Raw genomic sequence first — 19403 nt, 5'->3', positions numbered from 1 at the left:
CATTGGGCCCATGCCCCTGAGAAACTATTTGCATGGCCCTGAATACATTGGATTGATTTGAATAACTTTCATGTACTTGAAGTGTGCACCAAGCACTAGGAAAATACAAGTATCAGATCAGGACTCAGTATCAGCAGATTCTCAGTATTAAATGACTGGGATTGTGGGCATAGAAAACTTGATCGGGATATCCTCAATCACTTCTGCCACTCCTTGTTCTTGCAAGTCCTCACATATGAGTAAGACGTGGAGTAGTAATGAGTGTATCCGTGTTTGCGGAATAACCTTGGGCTTGGCTTATTCTCTTATGTCAATAGCACCCTTAGCTGAGATACGCCAGAAAAACACTCTTCAGTATAAAGGATGCTAATAGTATCACTTGCTGTCTTCCACCTTTGATATCTTAGATATGCTAGGTGCTACCAAATCTGAGATATTATAAATCATTTCTCATGCATCAGGAAGCTTTACTACACATTGCTGTTGAAAACAAATGAATGAGGGTGAAGGATGCAAATTGTTTATATTAACGTTCAAAAGTTTGGGGTCGGTAAGAGTTTGTCTTTCACATGGAATGAGGAAATCTCATGGGAAAAAAAGCTATTTTCTTAAGACAACATGAACAACACGCATCCCATCCAGTCCTTCCTTACGTTGAGCGGACTGTGCTAAAACTCCCCATAATATTTAATTTGCATGTTATATAATCGAAATAACTGAAATTTAGAATCTGTAATTAAAAGTTTTCATATTTTAATATAGTTGTCATTCTTCAATAAAACAATTTGTGCTGAAATCTGCTGCTAAAACAGATCTTCGATCAAAAAAAAAAAAAAAAATAATTCTTTGGGGGGTTAAAAATGATCTAAAATCAATTTTTAGGTGACGGATCATTTGTAGCTTCTTCTTTCAGCAGCTGGAATGTAATTAAACTTTCTGAAAGCGCACTGCACTGCTAAGGCAAATGCTGCCCAAGTATTTGAAGGTTGAACACACAAGCTCATTGGCTACTGATACAGCAGGAACCAATCAGTTGCGTCCTATAGATAATGATGTGATTACCAGCAGGTTGAGTTATTAGTCTGCGCCATCTAGAGTTTCATGACAGAACTTTGTATTTGTCATTTTGATGGTGGCTTGTAATCCAGAATCATCAACTTCCCACACATACACCTCAAAACATTATATTCTTCCGCTCTGATGAGCCATGCTGATGCACAACCCACGTAAAGAAGATAACTCCGCAAATAACTGCAATTTCAGGGTTCAAACAGAGATGGCGACAAAGACTTACGGACGGCAGTTTTAAATTCCCTGTGAACCGGAAGTTGCAAACAACTTTTCTCCAGTGTTGTGACATATTTCCAAGTGAAACAGGGAAGGGCAGAGTTTTACTTTAGCGCTCCTCCTCTCTATATCTCGCTCATAGCAGAATAACGGTTGCAGAGGAGTGGTTTATGCGTTTTCAACCTGAGCCGTCAAACTGACGCCATCAGAGAAGGAACACCTTTCCAGACCGGAAGTAACTCTTCAGATTTTGATAAAGATTACCACGACAAACAATTTTTTTCTGTGTATTAACTTGCACAGTTTAATTGTTCACCACAAGACTAGTAATATGCACTAACAAAGTAAATAGGGTTTTGTAAATTTTGATTTCATGACTACTTTAAAATAACTGTTTTCTATTTAAATATGTATTTTAAAATGTAATTTATTCTTGTGATCAAAGCTGAATTTTCAGCATCTTCACATGATCCTTCAGAAATCATTCTAATATGATGATTTGCTGCTTTGAAACATTTCCGATTATTATCAATGTGGAAAACAGTTGTGCTGCTGAGGATATTTTGATTACTGACTCAATTTTTGAATGATAGTGTACATTAATCAAATATTTATACTGTATTTATTATCCAAAACAGCACGTTTTAAAAACAAATGCTACCAAACTCAAATATGGCCTCACTCATAAATTATGTTGTAACCAATGTAGCACCTCCAACACACAAGCCCACTGATTGAGGCCTGACATTTCACCCACTCATTTCTCTGAGGCACTTCCTCTTTAGCCATGTGCTTCGACATTTTTCACCAGTGCTGGTAATCTAGCCTAGTCTTTCATCCCTGTGTGCTATTGGAACACTGAAAGCATGGAATCAAGCCATATGTTCTTTTAGCGCTTTAATACTGTGCATGTCCAGTCCTGGCAGGATTACGCCAGGGTATTTATTCAAAGCCTTGTGACGTGACTGTGGCCTGACTGCGTCCAGTCCGCCAGGAACTGTTATTGATCCCCTGGAATGAGGGGCAGGGATCTACTGGACCTGAGATTATGAGATATATAACACACATGTGGTATATAAAGAGAGAGGATCAGTGGTACATATAGGGAGAGAGGGTTAACATTCCCCCTGCCTCTTGAGTTGAACTTGAGTAATAGGATTGTACATCCTTTCTTAACTGTTTGTTTATTTTTCCCCTTGAAGTTATTTCACAATTGTTACTGTTTTAAACGTTTTCATTTGAAAGAACTTTAAAAGTAATTTTTGCCTCAAAAAAAAAAAAAAAGGTTTGAAGAATGTTTAAAGCTACAATATGTAAATTTTTTGCAGTAAAATATCTAAAAACCACTAGACCAGTGTTATATATTTTGTTTAGTTGAGTACTTACAACATCCCAAATGTTTTCAACTATTTGTAAATTGTGTTACCCTCGGTTTCCAGTTTTATTTTGTAGAAACCATGGAAACACTAAAGATGCTTTAATATATTATCTGTTTTATTAGACAAGGGAACAAATGTTTGGTTACATGTATAGACAGAATATGAATCATTGTTATATAGCTCAATATGTGTCTCACAGCAGCCGCCGAGCGAACGCTCAGAGTAACGTCGTAACATCATTTTTTAAACACACTCAAATGTATCTAATATGATAAACAGCGCTGTTTTACGTCATACACTTGACCAGAAGAAGGGCGCCGGCGACTGTGGCATAATAACATGCCGCGAAACATGTCACGTTCTTCACTCATTAGCAATTGCTCCAACTCCTCGTTCAGCTCCAACAACACTCCCTCCTGCTCTGCTTCATACTACAGTAATGTTAATAATCACATCCATGAACATGATTTTTTCCCAAAGCCTTTCCCAATTATTTTCCACTGGCTGTGAGGTGAAGACCACACCTCCCAAGATTCCACTCTCAAACTTGGCGTCATCAAGCTACGCCTTTGTTTTGAATAGGGAACTTCTAGTGGCAAAAAATTACATATTGTAGCTTTAAGGAATGTTTCGAGTTTCATGCCACAGATGTCTTAATATTTTCAATATGCCATACATTGTGTGCCGAGAATAGTTTAAAAATGTTTTTTACAGTTTGAAAATAGCAGCAAAGTTTAAATAACCATCATATTTGGATTTTAATGACAGCAGCAGCATAATCACTCAGGACAAAAAAAAAAAAAAAACATGATTTTTGTGATCTCATGCATGCACGTATTATTGCACATGATATGAAGAAAATTTTGTATAGGCCTATGTTAAATTACACTACCAGTCAAAAGAACACATTGCCATTATAATGTTTTTAAAAGAAGTCTCAAGTCTCTTAATAATGGTTTTCTATTTTAATATACTTTAAAATATAATGTATTTCTGTGATGCAAGCGTCTGAACATTCCTACCTCTAGGGCATTTCATATAGGCTACTATATTTGTTATATTATAGAGCCTATGTTGATGTGCAGTTGACAAACTATACATCATTAAAAAGATCTAAGGCTCAAGCTTCACATTTTGACTCTTAAAATCTTATATTGACCATAATTTCTTAATATGCGTAAAAACATACACATTTGGAGAAATATTGATGGATTCTCATATGTTTATATCAATTTTCTATACAAAGGATTAATATTTATTATTCTATATTTATTGTCATTATTATGAGCGCTGGATGCTGTGTTTTTAATTCATCCTTGAGCCGGAGGGCGCTCTGCCCCTTTTGTCCACAAATGCCTCAGTAAAAGAAGAGGCGTATCATGTGACAATCAAAGAACTAACAGAGGCAAGAGATCACTAAATATGGCTATTCAAAACACTTTTGAAGACAATAAATACACGATTGAGATGATGTATGCATGTATTGACTGAATTTGCGTCTGAATAGCGCTGGCTCCGTGGGCGTGGCCGCATTAGCGGATAATGAGCTGAATCACGGATTTCTGACATGGCTCTCTTTTCATACAGATTACATAAACACAGAAGGTTTGTTTTCGATTTGACTTACATGATTTAAAACCTGACATCTTAACGTTTTTTTCGACATAAGTTTAATTTTTCTGTGATTAGTATTCACTAAGTTACAGTTCATTTTCTGAGAACTATCAGACTGGAGTTCGTTCAGAGGGAGACAAGAGATCACGCATCATGTTAGTTTTCTTTATTTTACAAAAAGCACAACATTTTGTTTTTACTCTGAGTGTACACAAATGAAAGAAGATATTCCACATATTAAAATGGTGTATAACTCTTAATTGTATGTGCAACATTGACGGAGTATTTTGAGTCTCTTTCACACTGATAAGAAAAAAAACACAGTGGTATCGCCGGCAATACCGTCAGACCTCAGAGTGTTAAACAGTATCGAGTCCCCTCTGCCACACCCCAATCTTCGGCTGGTGGCCCTGGTGATCTGAGGGTGACGGAATGGAACAACCCGACAAGTCAGCCTCCTCGGGCCACGCCCCCCTCCCAGGCATATCTGCCGGTGGAGCTTCCAGGTGGGCCTGCTGCGTCCCTTTCTGGGGGACCCAGCGTCTCATTCGGGGCTCCGGAGGATGATTGTATGTTGATCGCTGCATCTCAAGCTCCTTTGAGTCCTCGGGAGATAAAGATTTGGCTGCGTTGCCTCCCTCTGGGAGAGCAGCATTGTCTGAGTCAGATCCCGAGCTGACGGCCATGCTTGCCCGGGCAGCTGAGAACATTGGGTTGGAGTGAAATCCTCCACCCCGTCCAGGACGCTCGAGGCTGGACGATTGGTTCCTGAGGGCTGCATGCTCTGGTGCTGCACGCCAGGGCCCCCCACCGGTTCCTTTCTTCCCGGAAGCGCATGAGGAGGTTACCAGTTCCTCTGCCTTCACCTCCGGCTAAAGGGTATGCTGGGCTACCCCCTACGTGGCTCAGTGATCCCAAGCTCCCGTCCAAGGCCTGTAAGTTCTCATCCACGCTTGTGGCCAAGGCTTACAGAGCTGCGGGTCAGGCCGCTTCCACCTTGCACGCCATGGCCACCTTGCAGATCTATCAGGCTAAGGTGCTTAAAGGCTTGCACGAGGCAGGTGCTGACCAAGCGGCCCTTCAGGAGGCTCGCACAGCTGCCGACCTTGCCCTTCGGGCGACTAAGGTTACGGCGTGCACTATTGGTCAGGTGATGTCCACCTTGGTGGTCCAGGAGCGCCACCTATGGCTGAACCTGCCAGATGTGAGGGAGTCGGACCGTACTCAGCTCCTAAACTCCCGTCTCTCAGGCCGGCCTTTTCGGCGATGCGGTCGAGGTTGTTGCCCAGCAATTCTCGGCCGCTCAGAGACAGTCCGAGGCGATCAGCCATATCCTGCACTGGCGGCCAGCTGCTGCTCCTACACCGCCGCCGGCTCAGGTGCCTCAGCCTGCTTGTTGCCGAGGTCATCCTCCCGCGGCTTCCTCATTCCTCATTGCCAGCTATTTTACTGTGTAAGATCAGGTGGTGAACTTGCAAGCGCTGCCCCTGGAGGAGGCAGACCCAGCCCTGGCGCTTTTCTGTCCAGTACGTGCTTCAGACTTACTTAAGACAGAACTCAGTGCTTCTGGACTTCAGACCAACTCTTTGTCTGTTATGGAGGTCAGCAGAAGGGGAAAGCTGTCTCCAAGCAGAGGCTAGCCCACTGGTTAGTGGATGCTATTGTCTTAGCCTACCAGGCTCAAGACCTGCCATGCCCCCTGAGAGTGAGAGCTCACTCAACCAGGAGTGTTGCCTCCTCTTGGGCGTTGGCGCGTGGCGCCTCGCTGACAGATATTTTTAGAGCTGCGGGCGACGCCTAACACATTGCGAGATTTATAATCTCCGTGTAGAGCCGTTATCCTCTCGTATACTCGCCCCTTTGGGCCAGTAGCTGGATCTGCTCTGTGTCATTCGCTTGCTGCGCCATTCCACTCTACAGATTGAATGCGTGCACTCTCTCTCAGTAAGTTCCTTATCAGAACCCTGGGTTCCTCCAGCACTGTCGATGTCTACATTTGTGTGCTTGCCCCTTCGGTCAGCCCTTATGTTAGACTAGGTACTTCCATGTGTTGTGATTCCCTGCAGGTAATCCCACATGTGTATTCCACTTTAAGTCTCCTTGGAGCATGTGTCTTCCCCTAGCAAGCCACTTGCTATTCAGATGTGTAATTGCACCCTGCAGGTTGGTTACCTCAGTTATCACCGCTGTGCGGACATTTTGTAAGTCCTCCACAAGTATGCCTGTTAGCATACTCCTCTGTATGCTACCCAGTGTGCTCTGTGCGTATGGTCCTTCTATCGTGCTCTCACGGCAAGGTACTGTTCTCACACTGTTCACTGGAAGACAGCGATTGTGGCGTTTTAGTAGGTACTCCATTTCGTCAGTCTCTGACGTAACGTCAAAGTGACCGACTGAAAGGGAACATGAATTTTCAGCATCATTACTCCAGTCTCCAGTGTCACATGATCCTACAGAAATCATTATAATATGCTGATTAATTTTCTAAGTTTGAAAGTGGACATGCTGGAAAGTGGAAAGCTGTGTTCCTTCAGTCGATTGATTTAAAATCTTTTATTTAAAAATGTTAAAAATAACAACATTTATTCAAAATAGAAATCTTTTCTAACAAATTACCTTTACACCACCTACTATGTGGCCTTTTTACCCTTAACTGATAATATTTTTTAAATCAATATCACTCTAAGTAAATAAAATACAGTGTACATGCCATGGTATATTTGATGGGTATAGTGCCAATTTTATTGTTTCCAGCAAACATTTACATATTCTTTTAGGTCTTTAGATTTCTTTAAGTCTTGTCTCAGACCCAGCCTAATGTGAACTTTAACTTGACTCGGACTCGACCCTCTTTGGTCTCGGTCTCGACTCGGACTTGACCCTCGCCGGTCTCGACTCGGACTCGACCCTCTCTGGTCTCGGTCTTGACTCGGACTCGACCCTCTTTGGTCTCAGTCTTGACTCAGACGTGACCCTCTCTGGTCTCGGTCTCAACTCGGACTCGACCCTCTTTGGTCTCGGTCTCGACTCGGACTCTACCCTCTCTGGTCTCGGTCTTGACTCTGACTCGAATGAGCTGGTCTCGACTACAACACTGCTGTTGATGCTCAGACAAACACGAACAAGAGCATTTGAAAGCAGGTACTGAATATAGATGACACTTGGTAGTACCAGTTCCGTCAACTTATTTGGTCTCGGTCTCAACTCGGACTTGGCCCTCTCTGGTCTTGGTCTCAAATCGGACTCAACTCAGACTCAACTCGGACTCGACCCTCTCTGGTCTCGGTCTCGACTCGGACTCGACCCTCTTTAGTCTCGGTCTCGACTCGGACTCGACCCTCTCTGGTCTCGGTCTTGACTCGGACTCGACCCTGTTTTGGTCTCGACTCGGACTCGACCCTCTCTGGTCTCGGTCTTGACTCGGACTCGACCCTCTATGGTCTCTGTCTCAACTCGGACTCTACCCTCTCTGGTCTCGGTCTTGACTCTGACTCGAATGAGCTGGTCTCGACTACAACACTGCTGTTGATGCTCAGACAAACACGACTCGGACTCTACCCTCTCTGGTCTTGGTCTCGACTCGGACTCAACTCAGACTCAACTCGGACTCGACCGTCTCTGGTCTCGGTCTCGACTCGGACTCGACCCTCTTTAGTCTCGGTCTCGACTCGGACTCGACCCTCTCTGGTCTCGGTCTTGACTCGGACTCGACCCTCTTTGGTCTCAGTCTTGACTCAGACTTGACCCTCTCTGGTCTCGGTCTCGACTCGGACTCGACCCTCTCTGGTCTCGGTCTTGACTCGGACTCGACCCTCTTTGGTCTCGACTCGGACTCGACCCTCTCTGGTCTCGGTCTCGACTCAGACTCGACCCTCTCTGGTCTCGGACTCGACTCGGACTCGACCATCTCTGGTCTCAGTCTTGACTCCGACTCGAATGAGCTGGTCTCGACTACAACACTGCTGTTGATGCTCAGACAAACACGAACAAGAGCATTTGAAAGCATGTACCGAATACACTTGGTACTACCGGTTCCGTCAACTTATTTTTTTAAGTACCGACTGTTTGTTTTTTTTAACTACCAATATATTTGTGCCAAATCAGCCAATACTAAAGATTTTTCTCTTTCTTTTTATTTATTATATTGATCAATATTGTACATTTAACTGTGCATACTAATTTAACCTATTTTTTACATTTTGATTTCTTAATGCCATCATGTAACATTCACTTAAAGTTAATCTTTAAAACCACTATTAATTTAATAATGTAATTTTAGTACCTCGAAATGAATATCCATTTTCAGTACTGTGTATAATAATGTTGTGATGCCTAAATTGACATTTATGTTTTAGTTTGATTTAATAAATATTTTTTTAATTTGTTTAGATGAAATTGTATAAAATTTCCAGCTATAAAAATGTTTTTATTTCAAAATGGCATCATTGATACACATAGTGAAAAGACCCAACTAATCAATAATGAAATTTGTTGTTCCAATGAAAGCTGTTCTGGATGGTTCATCCAAACATATCCATCTTTCACTGGGCACGCTGCCCACTCTGATAGTGTCTGTGATTTAATGTGACCTCTGGTGTCCTGCCTCACCAAGCTTATGTCTTAGTTTCCTCTCCATCCCATTTTCTGGGTTTGAATTGGATGCAAATGGATAGAGGATTTACTAGGAAATCAAGAGAGAGAGACAAAAAAAAAAAAAAAGATGTCGGGATCAAGTGAGTGACAGATGGGCCGAGAGAGAATGAGGTTTACGCAAAGCTGGCAGCTGCTTCAGAGTTCATCACGTTTTTCATTCTGGAGATAAAGAAAATGGTTGTAAGTCATTTGTGTTCGGTCACAGTCTTCAGCTTTTCTTTGCTCTCTTCTTCACACTCGCCTGAACACAGGTGCGGTTCCTCGCCCTGGGTTATGATAACAGTAATTTGGATTCTGAGGCAGGGTGTATCACCACACAAATGGCGGAGCAGATGGAGAATGCGAATAGGGGGTGTTGTTTGTGTTTGATTGCACACTAGGGTTGTGTAATACTTTTCAAACCAAACAGAATGTAGATGTGGCCTGGTTTTGTGCCTAAAGCATGTGGCAGAAATCTGTGATGCTGATGTAGGGGAAAAAGGGGTTTAGAACACACACAGATGAGACAAAGACTCAAAGTTATGTAACTGTAGTTATGGTAAGAATCATAATCCTACAGGCTGATTTTTCGGCAGGCTTTTTGGAGGAATTTTCAGATAAATTAATTTTATGTTTAATCCATGTCATGTTTGGGCTTCCTTAAGACAGGCAAGTTGAAGTGTTATACGGAAAACTTATCAAATCTATCAAGTGAGATTTGACCAGCTATCATCTCAGGCACTTGGTATTTGGTCTTTTTAAAACTTTAAATCTCCTTTAATGCTCCATAATCCATATTTTCCAGAGATTCACAGAGCTCTTGGCACTCTTGTACATTCCTGTGCATGAAACGTTTTAGTTGTTTGAAAAATACATTATAAAATTACAAAAAAATAAAAAAATAAAAACTGGCATAGCTGTGGCATAGCAGTTTGTGCACATGCTCCTGACACATGGAGCCATGATTCTCATGTGGGTAATGTAGGGCTGTCGCGATAACTGCAATATCGTAATACCGTGCTATTGACGAGCCAACCGCAGAGGACTGGAAAAAATAATGCAGCAACCGCGATATTTGCATGTTTTCTAAAGGTTCTCTGAATGTGAGAGAGATCGACTGAGCGCATGCGATTACCTGCATCTATCCTTCAGGCCGAGACAAACATTCGTGAAAAAAAGGTTGTCGTGTCCAAGGATAGCGGAATCTCTGCCTTAGCATCGATGCATTATTGGTCAACTGAGCCTTATAAAGTGGCACTCAAAGTTAAAATGATTTCAACAGCTTGTTTCATTACATCTCTCTTTGAATGAATCAGGGTTTTTGAACAGTTTAAAGACTCAAAGACAGTCCCTTGCTGCAACTGCACTGACTGACAGCCCGTCTAGAGCGCGCAGAGATGAGTAGTTTTGTAGATTTGAGGATCGGAACTAATTATTATACATATAACAATAGCCCTATGGTCTTATTGTCAGGTTTATGTTATGTAGACCCTTTTTTGACATTCTCTTCTGTTTACTTCACTTCCTGTTTCAACACTCTATTTAGTTTCGTTATTGAATATGACCTTGTTACACATATATATATATATATATATATATATATATATATATATATATATATATATATATATATATATATATATATGGTGGTAATACTGCATATCGTGCTATTGAGCCACTCAAAAATACCACAAGGGAAGTTCCTTAACCACGACAGCCCTAGGGTAATGCAGGGTTGAGCCTGACCCATCTTGACCCTGTTCACCCAAATAATCTTTTGTTATACTGTCTCCACCTAATATATATATTGTAAAAATAAATGAAATAATAAAAACTACAGGAAGATAAATGTCAACACAAAATTATTTTATGTAGGATTTAAGTCAATATGAAATGAAAACTGACCATATCGTTGGAGCCGATAGCCTCGTGGGCAGCACATGTTGTATATTGTGTGTTGTACTTCAACATTTGGCTTTTATGGCACTTTTCCACTGTGTGGAACGACTCGTCTCGGTTCGGTACGGTTCGGGCACGGCTCGCTTACTTTCAGTTTGCTTTTCACTGCAGTGTAGTACCGCTTCAAAGTGGGTGTGATTATAGACTGATCGTTCTAGTTGCGCCGCCTATACTGCTGTGGATCCGCTTCTCGTCTACCAACGAGTCTGCTCCTCGCCTACTGATCACGATACAACTATTTCTTTTTTCAAGTTGCGTGCGATGGTCTTTTAAAGCAAGTTGTTTAAAAAAAAAGTTGCGTGAACAAATGATACTGCGGTGACTGTTACTGAGTATTTAAACCTAGTGTTTTTTTTGTCTTGTGTTTCAAATCCAATGACATTGGTAGTGACTATTCTCTCTGACCAATCAGTGATCTGCAGTGTTTACACGTCACATTTAGTATCGAAACCTCCACCGAGGTGGCACTATTTAAGCGAGCCGTACCATGCAGTGGAAAAGCGCCTTTAGTCCCGGCTCGTGGTACTTTCCTAACTTGTTCCCCTCTCTCTCACACATTTCATCCTGTCAGATCTTTATTGTCCTATACAATAACAGCAAAATACCAGAAACATACATATTAAACAATTAAATATATAAATTATGCATTTATTATAGGTTCCAGGCTTCATTGTGAATGATTAATCAATGCACATTATTCCAAAGGAAATTGTCTATCTTTTATCAAAATGTAATAACTTGCCTCAAAGTAAAATGTGAATGTAGTTTCAAGTTGATTGATCTATGAGCTGTAGTGAAGGAACCATGCAGAGCAGGTCATGGCCAGTTTCATCAGCCACAATGACAAATTCCCTTGAGGTTGGAAAACAGCCAGTCAGTTGTGTCACACACTTCAGCTGCGTTTAAACAGCACATCCCATGAAACAGTGAAACAGTGCTTGGCTTAGCAGGAAGAAACCAGAGAACAAATTGAATTAAATGTTTTTAGCTCAGAACTATTGCAAGCTAGAATAAAACCTGTCTGTGTTGGGTTTTTTTTGGTTCTTTCCGTTAAATTCGTTAGGATTGGGTTAAATACATTTGGGGGCATTTGGACTGTTAGGTTGTGTGTTATTGTAAATTAGTGGTTTATGCATGAACAAAGAGCTGAAGCCAAATGTAATAGACTAAACCCTTTTCTTAAATATGTTCAATGAATGTATTTCATGTTTTACCCATGCTCTGTCCTTCAGGAGTCGCAACACATCTGGTTCTCCTCGTCCACGCGCCATGAAGAAAAACCACTTTATTAAGAACATGAGGCAGTATGACACCAGGGGCAGCAGGTGTGTTTATTCACTTCTCTTTGTGGGTTTTGGGGTTGTTAATACCAGCCCAGAGTGTGTATGTGTGTGTTTGTGCCTGTCTTTTCCACACTAATCATGTTTTCCCCTCCCTGTGCTTCAAAACAAACACTCTGCCTCTCGTCATCATTATCTTCTTAGTTTGATAGTGATCCATTACACTTGCTTTATGCTGTGCTTATGTTTGATTCATCATGTGAGGATATCATATCTGACAGTTTGTACATAAATACTGAAGACACTGAAGACGGGAAGTTATTTTTATAAAGGAATGCAAGGGCAATAATAAATTATTTAAAATAAATACTGCAATATTTCAAAAAAAAAAAAAAAAAAGAATTGTCAATTTTAGATTACAAACATAAGGAAAGACTGGATGGGATGTTTGTTGTTCTCTTAAGGAAGTGGTTGTTCTCCGTGAGATTTGGCCTCATTCCATCTGAGAAACGGCAGCTATGTTTACTAAAGTCCCATTATAAACTGCCCCAAATAGACAGTGGTCCTTATTTTCCGCTTGTGTTCCCAGGCTTTGGGTTTTCACACACAAATACGCGTGTACCTACTCACATTCACAGGGTCACAGACAGGATTGGGGGAGGGCAAAATAAAACCGATAAGATATTTTCCACTGGGTGATCACAGATCCAGATAAGCCTGGTGTTCAGTGGCCTCATCTATTGCAGATATGCAGTGTAAAACGGGGGGAGTAAAAATAACTGTTCCCTGTGAGAAACAAAGGGGTACTCTTCCAAAATTCAACATATGTCCAATTATAATGTTATGTTATCTAAAGTCAGATAGCTGAAATTCAGAATTTGTAATTTAAGGGGTATATACTTTTTTGGGGTTCAATAGAGTTGGCATTCTTCAATAAAACCTGTTCAAAGTTTATTAAACAATCTGAAATGCTGAATCCTCCATTTGGCCACATTCAAATCTTAAGATTTTTTTTGTCTTAATGAAGACATTTGTACATGAAAAAATATGCTTTTTGAAATCTAATAATTCCAAAGATTGATACCTGAGATATAAATGGAAATCTGTCTTTTGAAATCTCTAGAAAATGATTCAGTTATTTGCACTGACTCATACTTGCTGTTATTTCTGGTACCGTTTCTCCACAGTCATGTGACCATTGACGAAGGAAGCATCAGAAAAAAAAATCCTCTTGGCTGCTGCGGCAGACCCTCAGTTTCATGCTAACTGCCATTTTACCTCTCTTTCACAATTCTCTGGTTTTAAAATGCAGTCACATGCCCATAGCTAACACAGATACCATCCCACTTCCTGTGTGAAAGAAGCGAGAGAGAGAGAAGTGTACACTGAGGCTGATGGTGCAGGTGTTCTGGCTCTGTGTGTGTGTTGTGGGGACAAAATGTACCCAGGATGGCAATACCGGAAATCTTTGTCCTTGTGGGGACATTTGTATGTGTTCATGTGTGTGTGTGCGTTGATGAGACAGACGTTTATTTTAAAGACTGTCATTTGACCCCTCTGGTGTCACAGGTGTTTGTTCCTGATCTCAATGTACTGAGAGATTAGGCCTAGTGTTTCAATTATGTTGTAAAGTGTTAACCACTTGGCCTGTGTGTGTGGATAAAAAGTGTGTAATGTTAACTGGTTTGTGTTCATCACTGCAGGATCGTGCTTATCTGTGCCAAAAGGTCTTTGTGTGCTGCCTTCTCTGTGCTGCCATATGGAGAGAGCTTCCACATCAGGTACTCACACACACACACATTAAAAATACTTAAAAATAAAAACTACAGTAGGCAATTTGAGAGAAGTAAGCTAGCTTTGAAAGCATGAGCGTGTCCAAAGCCTCGCCTCATCCAAAACACATGAACGCGCACAGCCAGAGCAGAGTCTGCAAAGCGTCAGGAGAGAAGGCGTTAAATTACAGTACCTCATGTCTCAAAGCACATAACATTACAATAAAAATGAATGTAAACAACTTAATTGTACCACCTGACTGCTGCAGATTAATTTCTGTGTTGAAAGTGTTGCCTTAGAAATGCATAAATCTGTGTAGAATGTCACGGGTTGCCGTCACTTAATTATGGTAATTACGACATGGTGTGAACGCAGCATAAGCTTGTAGTTTTGGTTCAGGAGGAACTGTTTTTTTTTGTGGTGCCTGATGACTGTCTGTGTACAACTCTGCATGGCCTTACGGAACTTGCTGATGATGTGTGATGCGGAGCAGGGCGGGCGGGGGTATGCAAATACATATGTTGACAGGCAGGACATCCTATCATTACATTCGGATCGAATGCAATGATTTGGATGAACATTTTTTGGTTCTGAGACTTCCATAGAAGATATATATATATATATATATATATATATATATATATATATATATATATATATATATATATATATATATATATATATATATATATATATATATATATACAGTGGGTACGGAAAGTATTCAGACCCCCTTAAATTTTTCACTCTTTGTTATATTGCAGGCATTTGCTAAAATCATTTAAGTTCATTTTTTCCTCATTAATGTACGCACAGCACCCCATATTGACAGAAAAAACACAAATGTTGACATTTTTGCAGATTTATTAAAAAAGAAAAACTGAAATATCACATAGTCCTAAGTATCCAGACCCTTTGTTGTGACACTCACAATATATTTATTATATATATATAATATATTTAACTCAGGTGCTGTCCATTTCTTCTGATCATCCTTGAGATGGTTCTACACCTTCATTTGAGTCCAGCTGTGTTTGATTATACTGATTGGACTTGATTAGGAAAGCCACACACCTGTCTATATAAGACCTTACAGCTCACAGTGCATGTCAGAGCAAATGAGAATCATGAGGTCAAAGGAACTGCTTGAAGAGCTCAGAGACAGAATTGTGGCAAGGCACAGATCTGGCCAAGGTTACAAAAAGTTTCTGCTGCACTTAAGGTTCCTAAGAGCACAGTGGCCTCCACAATCCTTAAATGGAAGATGTTTGGGATGACCAGAACCCTTCCTAGAGCTGGCCGTCCGGCCAAACTGAGCTATCAGGGGAGAAGAGCCTTGGTGAGAGAGGTAAAGAAGAACCCAAAGATCACTGTGGCTGAGCTCTAGAGATGCAGTCGGGAGATGGGAGAAAGTTGTAGAAAGTCAACCATCACTGCAGCCCTCCACCAGTCGGGGCTTTATGGCAGAGTGGCCCGACGGAAGCCTCTCCTCAGTGCAAGACACATGAAAGCCCACATGGAGTTTGCCAAGATGGTGAGAAATAAGATTCTCTGGTCTGATGAGACCAAGATAGAACTTTTTGGCCTTAATTCTAAGCAGTATGTGTGAAGAAAACCAGGCACTGCTCATCACCTGTCCAGTACAGTCCCAACAGTGAAGCATGGTGGTGGCAGCATCATGCTGTGGGGGTGCTTTTCAGCTGCAGGGACAGGACGACTGGTTGCAATCGAGGGAAAGATGAATGCAGCCAAGTACAGGGATATACTGGAAGAAAACCTTCTCCAGAGTGTTCAGGACCTCAGACTGGGCCGAAGGTTTTCCTTCCAACAAGACAATGACCCTAAGCACACAGCTAAAATAACGAAGGAGTGGCTTCACAACAACTCTGTGACTGTTCTTGAATGGCCCAGCCAGAGCCCTGACTTAAACCCAATTGAGCATCTCTGGAGAGACCTAAAAATGGCTGTCCACCAACGTTTACCATCCAACCTGACAGAACTGGAGAGGATCTGCAAGGAGGAATGGCAGAGGATCCCCAAATCCAGGTGTGAAAAACTTGTTGCATCTTTCCCAAAAAGACTCATGGCTGTATTAGATCAAAAGGTGCTTCTACTAAATACTGAGCAAAGGGTCTGAATACTTAGGACCATGTGATATTTCAGTTTTTCTTTTTTAATAAATCTGCAAAAATGTCAACAATTCTGTGTTTTTCTGTCAATATGGGGTGCTGTGTGTACATTAATGAGGAAAAAAAAAAGAACTTAAATGATTTTAGCAAATGGCTGCAATATAACAAAGAGTGAAAAAATTTAAGGGGGTCTGGATACTTTCTGTACCCACTGTATATATAGACCACATGTGTTATTGATATCAGGATTGCTATCAGGATGAGAAGAGAGTTTCAACCAGTATAACAAAAAGTGTTTATGAAAAACATTGCCTACCCTAGCTTTAAATCAAAGGTCAGATTTAGTTATATAGTGTGGTGAAAAGTTGGGTGGAGTCACTCAATCATGCTTAACATAAAAGTATAAACAAGGCATTGAATCTCTCTTGCAAATTAGCCGTCCTGATGATTTCTGATATGATATTTGAATAGAACTTTATATTTATTAATATAACTCTGATTGTGTTCATCAGAAAGAAGAAAGGGTGAGTAAAGCTTGGGGTAATTTTCATTTTAAAGTGAACTAATCCTTTAAACTAATTTAATGAATGTTTATTCATATAACTTTGTATAGAGTCAGCATGAAATGAAAACAGATTAATCTATTATAGATCTAATTTGAAAGATTCATCTGTGCATATTTAATTTATTTTTATCATATGCAGGACTTCTCTAATCATTTAGTCCGCTTAAACCCTGCCACTACCCCTGCCGCAGGGTTTTACCAAAAATATTGTTTTTGCTTAGTATATTTGTTAGTTATTTAGTTAGCAGCAGTTATTCACCCTTGATTGACAGGTTTGAAATTTCTATACTAAAATAATAATAAATTAAAAGAATCATAGATGGAATCATAAGGATGCAGAATTCTTCATTGGAAAAAAAATTGGAATCAAAACCAGAATCGTTCCTTGTGATTCCCATTCCTAGATTTCATTTCCATGATACTTGTCCTTGCATAATTATTAAATAGACAGATAAACATAAAGAGATATTTTGAGTTGAATGTGCAGTCAGTTGGGTTCCTCTGCTCTCCTCTGGGGATTCATATGGTGAGATTCAGGGCAAATGGGACAGGAAGGAATTTTTCCCACATCCTTGAGCTGGGCCTGGCATGACACGACCGAGAACACCCTCTCCTTTCCCACCATCTCCATTACAGTTCCAGAAAATCTTGAGTAGAAAAAATGAACCTTGTGAAACTTTCTCTTATCCGCGGAAGTCTTGCTCAACTCGTAGTGGAATTATCTTTTACATTTCCAGTCTCCAGTGTTTTTTTCAAGCTGATAATATAACGATAAACCTATGGTGAAAATGGTTTACAAAAGCATATCATTCCATTGTACCAACACGTCACAGTGTGACCGTCCTTTGTCAGCGTCTCACCTGTCAAAGTTTAATGAGTGTGTAGATGACATGAAGCTGCCCGAAGGTAGCTACATTTTCCTTAAAATAAGAGCGCACATATACCTTTTATGGGGAGCATTTTAACTTCAAGAGTTATGTCACCCAAAAATGAAAATTCTGTCATTAATTACTCACCCTCATGTCGTTCCATACACGTAAGACCTTCATTCATCTTCAGAACACAAATTAAGATATTTTTTGATAAAATCCGATGGTTCAGTGAGGCCTCCAAAGCCAGCAAGATAATTAACACTTTCAATGTCCAGAAAGCTACTAAAGACATATTTAAATCAGTTCATGAGACTACAGTGGTTCAACCTTAATGTTATGAAGCGATGAGAATACTTTCAAAATAGAGTAAACCACCTTTTGAAAGTAATTTGACCCTTCATATAAAAATTGTGTCAATTACATTGTTAAAGCAATAGGTGGCGGCAAGTGACAAAAAAAATGTTATTGAGTCATTCATTCAAGAGATTTGTTCAAAAACGCAGATTCATCTAGTAATGAAACAAGTGAAGTCTTCATGAATGAGTCGTTGAATCATTCATTCAAACTGATTTTTTCAATAATTTATTCAAATTAATTAGATTTTTTTTCTTTTTAAATAAACTGCAGCAATAAACATTTTGTCAGAACCTCTGGTAAATGACATCTTATTTTGTTCAGGTGTCTGTTCGGAGAATCATGATCTCTATTTGAATAAAAAAAAATAAAAAATGGGATTCTCATTTTCTCCTGAATCGTGCAGCTCTAGCTCACTAGCTTTGAAGGACTTTATTTTTAAATAGCCCAGAGATTTAGTGTTAGTCAAAGCAGGTCAGAGGTGGGTGGTATTAGGGGGAGGGGCATTATAGAGATTGTTTTGTGAGTGCAAGATGATTCATCAATATATATATATATATATATTTTTTTTTTAGAAGAGAAAAAAAATGGAAATTCTGAATTCACATATTAAATAAAATTAGTAACACTTTAATTTAGGGTTCAATTCTCACTTTTAACTAGTTGCTTATTTATTAATGCCTTATTCTGCATGACCTTATTCCACATCCCTTAATCCTACCCAATACCTAAAATTAACAAATACCTTGCTAACTATAAATAAGCAGTAAATTAGGAGTTTATTGAGTCAAAAGTTGTAGTTAATAATGAATACGTGTTCCCTATCCTGAAGTGTTACCAATAAAATAAATTTTCTCGACTACTATTAGGAGTGCACTAAAATATAGATGAGCAATTAGACAAACCTCTTCTTTTCGTACACAAACAAACACTTTTGCAGCACTAAAGTGTATTTATAATATTTGTAAAGCTTTCTCACTCTAAAACCAGTCATAATTGTTTTTACATTGGTTTTACATGATCATTGCATGCTTTCTCGAACCGTTGGAATTGAACAGGTCTGCGTTTCCCAAAAGCATCGTATAGAATCGTCGCCACCAATGATCACCAATGGTTTTTGCTGCTGTACCTTTAAGACTTCAATATGTAAATCACCTCTGTTATGATTAGCTAGCCTAGAAACTATGTAATATTTGCTATTAATCAGGGTTTCCCAAACTGGAGTTTGTGAGTTTATTGAAAAGCTAATAATTAATTAAATAATAAAAATGTGAAATTCAAAATAAAACACTTCCTAAAAATTAAATATTTTATCTGTTTACCCTCATGTCATGTGACTATTATCCCACATTCGCAAACAGTGAATGAGCAAATGTGTTGTTAAATTATTGGGAATTTAATTACAGTAAATATTTTAGGTCAAACGGGTTTGACATAAAATAACAAAAATATTTGGGAATCCCTGTTCTTAATTATTGATTTAATCTGTGAAAAACAAGCATCTGTCTTTGTCTCAGTGACCCTCTTCTGGAGGCTCAGCGGCGGAGGCACTCATCCGG

General features: G+C 39.9%; 1 protein-coding gene across 1 annotated transcript in view; it reads left to right on the top strand.

Annotated features, from left to right (window-relative positions):
- Positions 1-19403, top strand: part of cables2b (Cdk5 and Abl enzyme substrate 2b) — a 34407-nt gene that overhangs the window by 5445 nt on the left and 9559 nt on the right. The window contains exons 2-4 of the mRNA XM_067370811.1: positions 12104-12196; positions 13855-13932; positions 19362-19403. The exon at positions 19362-19403 is cut by the window's right edge and continues 67 nt beyond it. Of these exons, the coding sequence (XP_067226912.1) occupies positions 12104-12196; positions 13855-13932; positions 19362-19403 (213 nt within the window). The remainder of the gene's footprint in view (positions 1-12103; positions 12197-13854; positions 13933-19361) is intronic.

The sequence above is a fragment of the Chanodichthys erythropterus genome, chromosome 20 (genome assembly GCF_024489055.1).
Source record: "Chanodichthys erythropterus isolate Z2021 chromosome 20, ASM2448905v1, whole genome shotgun sequence".
NCBI lineage: Eukaryota > Metazoa > Chordata > Actinopteri > Cypriniformes > Xenocyprididae > Chanodichthys > Chanodichthys erythropterus.
The sequence above is the reverse complement of the archived record's forward strand: the minus strand, read 5'-3'. Positions and strand labels throughout refer to the sequence as shown.